General features: G+C 40.8%; 1 protein-coding gene across 1 annotated transcript in view; it reads left to right on the plus strand.

The window, feature by feature from the left end:
• LOC147663374 (hexokinase-2) overlaps positions 1-4,806 on the plus strand; it is a 194,893-nt gene extending 190,087 nt beyond the window's left edge. The window contains exon 18 of the mRNA XM_086950488.1: positions 3,585-4,806. Within this exon, the coding sequence (XP_086806614.1) occupies positions 3,585-3,729 (145 nt within the window). The 3' untranslated portion in view covers positions 3,730-4,806. The remainder of the gene's footprint in view (positions 1-3,584) is intronic.
• Positions 4,807-6,000: the final 1,194 nt, after the last annotated feature.

Below are 6,000 nucleotides of genomic sequence, written 5' to 3' on the forward strand. Positions count from 1 at the left end.
AGCGGCTTAGACAATACTTTGTTTCTTACCTTACTCTAGTGTAGGAATGGATGAAAGAAAGCAATGTCTGCCTCAGTGGCTCAAAAACAGAAATTGTATTTTTGTGCAGACTAAACCTAAGGTAGTTACCTTTCCAGTGGCTCTCTGTGATACCCCCCTTTACTGCAGCTCTCAAAGTAAAATCATTGGAGTCTTCTTTGACCCCATTCTCTTGTGCACTCCACAAGTAATTGCGGAGAAGCAGAGTGCACACCTCTACCTTCATATGCTTAGCAAAGCTTGCATCATAAACCTGACCTCATTCACTCACTGGTAGTAATGCACATACGTATGTCTCCACCGTAAGACTTTACATTAGCTTTAGCTGATGCAAAACCTAGCAAAAACACACTAGTTCTAGGCAAAAAAAGATTGAACTCACCACTTCTGGCCATGCTTACATCGGCTCCCAATAACACAGCGCTTGAGAGCAAATTGGTCTTAGGCAGGATGGTTCCTTTTACAACTGTGAACCATGCTGCAATTTGAAATCTGATACCAGGATAAATGCTGCATCTCTCAATACGATGGGTGTTCTTGATGAAAGCAAACACAAGGAGAAGATGGATGGAGCACTGAAACTTTTCAGACACTCACCCCCAGGCACAGATCTGGGTTTAATCCATCATCATTCTTTAGCTCACTTCGCCACCCCAGTTCATACTCGGTTATAAGCAAATCAGTCTGGACCCTGTGCCTCATGGGAACAGTCCAGCCCAAACTGCCAAGCCAAGTTTTCCCTTGACCAGAAACAAGCATTGTGGGGCAAGTTTCATGGTACCACCCCCATCAGCCAGGCTAGCTTGAATCCAGTGGCAAAGTGAGCAAGGGACCCACAACTGGGCATACCCTACCAACTTAGGGTGAACAAAGCAAACAAGATGATGTACGGAGCGTTCAAACTTTTCAGACACTCACCCCCAGTCGCAGATCTGGGTTGAATCCATCCTCATTCTTTAGCTCACTTGAAGAAACCCTGCAAATACATGATATGAAAGCCTTGAACAACTAGAACCTAGCCCTTAGACAATAACACGGTAATTTCAAATTCAGGTGGGAACTGTAGGCTTTCCAGTCCCTTCACAGTTTCTCTAAACCTACATCCTGATTGGATGACTATGCAATTAGGAACGTGAAGCCAAACTCTAGACCATGCATCATTCTGTGCTTAGCCGGCTCTGTTAAATTCAGGTTGCTGTACTGACTATTAAGGTGGGAGTGCTCTGAATAATCTGTACTCCCCCTCTTCATAACAGTAAATGGATTGTACTTATCTGTGTACTGTGGATGTATCTGGTTCATAAATTTGCAATCTTCTATTTTAATTATCTTTCTCTTATACTTGCCTCCCTTCTATTTGGAGCGCTCCGCGCTATCCTGTCAGTGGCACACAGTGTCTAATAAAGCACCAATAAATTAATTTAATGTTGTGCTTTTTTCAGCTGCTACTCTGGTTTTAATAAATTAACCATTGTAAATAAAAGAAGCCTACGATCCTTTATAACAAAACATGGTGTGAAGCACATTTGGTGCTCTTAATGACTTGCCTTGCTTTGGGTTATTTGTAGAAAACTAGAAAGAACATTTTCTGTTCAGCTTCTGGTAATAATATATTAGGGAATTCATTTCTACTTTCAAGTTTATTACAAGACAATTATATTCATCAGAGAATTCAGACATTTAGAACTATTTCAGCAGCTGGTTCGCTCAATTGCCCAATCCACTTTCAATGTCAACCGGTATCTGCTTTGCCTAGATTCTTTGAACTTGACCCTTGTTATTCTGCACTGCTTGCTGCAAAAGTTAATTCTTCAGTCAAGGTATTTTAATTTGTTCCACAAACTAGCATTTCAAATTATTTCTTCTACTGAAGAGAAATGTATTTTCCGCATTGTGACCCCTTAGAAATAAACGTACATTATCTCTAGATGGTAGCTAATCCATTGTTGTCCGTATCGACAAAGCTCTCTCAGTCACCAAGTACTCTCCAGCACTGACCTTTCAAAGTCCTTGCACACAATGTCTTTGCTTAAACTCAGGATCTATCACACTTCAGACATACAGCCTTGTCAATATGGATGTAATTTAGGACCATGGAAATGCATTGTAAAACCAAAGCCTAGAGTGAGTCCATGAGAAATGCATATTTCATACTCCTATTTAAGCAAGGAATGTTATAATAAAACAGACCAGAAATATCCTTGTACTCCGCACAGCCAGATTATTCTAAAATACATATTATAAAAATCCATATTTGTAAAGCACAAACGTATCACTTCTTAGGGTTTCAAGGGCATTGGGGGGGATTAAGTGACCTATTGCCCAGATTCTCATGACGCTGAGCTGAGCTGAGATGCCGCCAGCCTCGGGATTGAACCTTGAGCCCCGAGCTCTGAAACAGCCGCTCTGGCTGCTGCACCACACCTCCTTACATTTTCAAACACATGCACTCACAACTACTGCAGTGAACACATAACATGAACTACGCACCATAAAACAAAATGGCTGTTGTAAAGAAGTAATCTGCTGGTATTTGGATGCCTTGCCTTACTGGTTCTACAAGTGCTATTAAAAGGTCTCTGAGCCCCATTCTCCACTAGTCATTCCAAGTCGACTGTGTTGCACACCAAACAGACTATATATCTGTGAATTCGCCCTTGTTCTCTGGCACCATGTGTTGCCTTGGTGGGGGCATACAGATCTATAAAAGCATACCTGCATTCAGATGCTGCGACGCCATATTATAGTCTTGGAAACAACTTGAGCACTGCATTTCGCATACTTGCAGCTTCATTACCCCTCGCTAAGTGTTACACGGCAGACCACAGAAAGTCCTACGTCTGGATAATGGGCACCTACACGTGCCGTAAGTGAAGGCTCCACACCACCATTTTTGTTGCACAGAGGGTTGCAATTCATGAACCAGTATAAGAATAGGCCTCTGCACTTTATTCGCTGACAAAATAAGGAGGATATTGGCTGATCTAAGTCCTTATTGGGCAAATCTGAACTGTTGTTGCTACTGTATAGAGGTTCCATCTCTGTGCATACTGTATTCATGTCTTGTATTGTTAGTCATTCTTTTAATTTGTAAAAGTTAAGGATTATTTGAGGAGAAACTAGCCCAGAACAAGCCGCTCATTGAAGAGACCTTCTAGCTTGGGTACCATCCACATCTCATGTCTTGTATGCACTTTTGTGTCGAAACATAAATCAAGTGCAGCATAAAATACAGGAAGAAAAATATAGAGTACAGTGCAGCATACATTTCCCAAAAACACGTTTAAAATGATGGCCTTCAGTATAGAAGAAATGCTCAGGTTGCTGCAAGGAGCACCCTTTATGAAAAATATGATCATATTATTAGTATATTATAACTTTTTAGAGTGTTTATATAATGGCAATAGATTACAACAACTGGGAAGTAGAGCGAAACGAACTAAAAGATGGCAGTGATCACATTGCTTCTTATCGCTGTCGGGTGATATGCTGTATTGGCAAAATGTTGCTGTGTCCACAAAACTAACAATGTTGCCTTGTCTCAGCTTTTCCACAGTGATGGTTCAGACTGTGAAGGAGCTGTCTCCAAAATGTGAAGTTACATTTCTCCAGTCTGAGGATGGCAGCGGGAAAGGAGCAGCTCTGATCACAGCGGTGGCGTGCAGGATCCGCGAAGCTGGGGAGCGATGAGCACATTTCTGCAGAATTCATGGCATATTTTCATATTTGAATTCTTATGGAATGGTTTATAATACGGACTTAAAAATGCGTTCACTTGTTTCTTACTTATAGGAACGTAGCGGATGATCAAATACTGTAATGTTTATAAAATAAAAAAAGAAGGTAGGTGCTAGGATGTTGTCCCCGTGCCATAAACCCCACGTCACCTTAAAGAAACCTAGTTTTTCTTAAATATTTGTCCCCCAAACCTACAATACGATGGATTTCATTGTTCCACACATTTCAACTTTCCATCTCTTGTAGCTTTAGAATTGCTGTAAATAGACTGTCTAGATCATGTGCTGTTGCATTGTCACTTTACATTTAGTGCATCTGTATTATTTTTGAGGTAAACTCAAACGCCTCATTACCTTGCTCGCTAGAGTCTAGCTCTCCAAAGAACACCATCTTAGTTGGCTATAGAGCAAACTAACCAGTGAATTGGAAAACCCGATTGTTGAAGGCCTCTTAATTACACAGTCCAGCTCAGCAGGATTTGCCCAGTGCAGACAGTAGCTGAAATGCAATAAATGTCTTTTTATAAAGATGGAGAACCCTGTTATATGGAGTAGATACATGCTAGTTAAAAAAAAAACCATTTTGGGTGAGTAGTGTGCCTGTGTACGAGCGGGTGAGAGCCCTCCCTGTCCATGTGATCTTTCTATTATGTTTGCTCCCAAATGTTGTAGAGATTTTAAGAGGCCCTTTCCACCAGTTTAATGGACCCTCTTGTGTGTGGGAATTTCACATTGTTTTCGTTTGGAATGTTTGGGGTATTTATTGGTTGTTCAATCTATTTAAAAGACTGCTTCATGTATATATTTAAAAAAGAGGTTATTTATGAATAGTACTTAGTAAAACAGACGTTCAAGAGGAGCATATGTCTTTAAAAGTTTCTAGATGCTTTATGTAATGATCAAAAGTTACAAAATGGAGTTCAGGCTTGAAATAAATCGTTACAAAAAGAACCATATGCAGCACTCTGAGACTGTTTTGCTTGAAAATATTCAAAGACAATAAAATCCACATTGTGGGCTGTTTAATAAATGTTTGTTTGATCAATTATTTGTTAAGGACAATATCAAAGCTCACCTTTATTTATATGTTTCATTATGATTTTTGAGGAACTTTTAACCAGTGTAAATTACTCAATTTATTCTGTGAGGTCACTAAACTAGAACAAAACCCTTGAGTTTACTACTGGAGGTGAAAACAAGATTAATGCGTTTGTAATATGGCGGAAGGGACATCCTCCATGTTTTTTAAAGAGCATCCTACCCTCCAAGCTGTAAATAAGCCAGACTGTCTTTGAGTAATGTGAAAACTAAACAATTCAATTATTGGGTGTATATTTAGGTAGATGCCCGACCTAATAATGCTTGGGCAATCACCGGTCACTTGAATCTTCTGCATTACTGGGTGCACGCTAGAGCTGTGGAGCGGAGATCTTGGGATAGGTGTGCATGCGGCACGCACAGCCGGCCTGGTGAAAGTTGATTTCTTTTCAAATTACAGCTGCACTGCCTGCCACAATGGGACATGATGATCCTGCTCTTCTGTATCGTGAACCTGGCTCAGCATGCACTGCCTGTGCACCCAAAGCATCTTACTATTGCCTGCATAGTGCTACCTGCTGCTACAGCCTAATCATTATAAAAAGATACTCATAACATTAGTTTGTGAACAGACAATAAACTGGACCACATACAGTCACTAAACTGGCCCACACACTGACCAATCAGCACGTCTGTTACTGCCCGATTAGCCTATAGACCAGTCTAACCCTGTTTGCAGGCACGCTACTTGTATTTTCCGCTCCTAGCTCCCCTCCAGCCAAAGCAGATGTAACTGGTTGAGGGGCGGCTTTAATTCACATCTGTTCACAATGATCCTTCAGGTTTTTAAATATGTGCTAACGCCCGCCTGCTGGTCATAATCTTAAAAAATTGAAATCCAAGTGGCTGTAAACACAAGCATTTCCTTCTGCTTAGAGTATGCACACGAGATCTGTAAGGTTCCGTACTAATTCCAGAGTCTTGAGCTGGTTTTTCTGGGGCTCATCAATAACATGCAGTTCTTACTCAGATGGCCAATTGTGCCCCAGCCATTGCTGGACTCCACTCACTTCCTGTTGCAATGCACAGTTTGTGGATTAGCATAAGGCAAATATTGTTGCATTCTCTTGGAACATGAGCTGTGAAAAGAACATGAACTTGTTAAAGTTGTGTAATTTGCATGTAC

Source organism: Lissotriton vulgaris, unplaced genomic scaffold, assembly GCF_964263255.1.
Source record: "Lissotriton vulgaris unplaced genomic scaffold, aLisVul1.2 SCAFFOLD_1239, whole genome shotgun sequence".
Taxonomy (NCBI): domain Eukaryota; kingdom Metazoa; phylum Chordata; class Amphibia; order Caudata; family Salamandridae; genus Lissotriton; species Lissotriton vulgaris.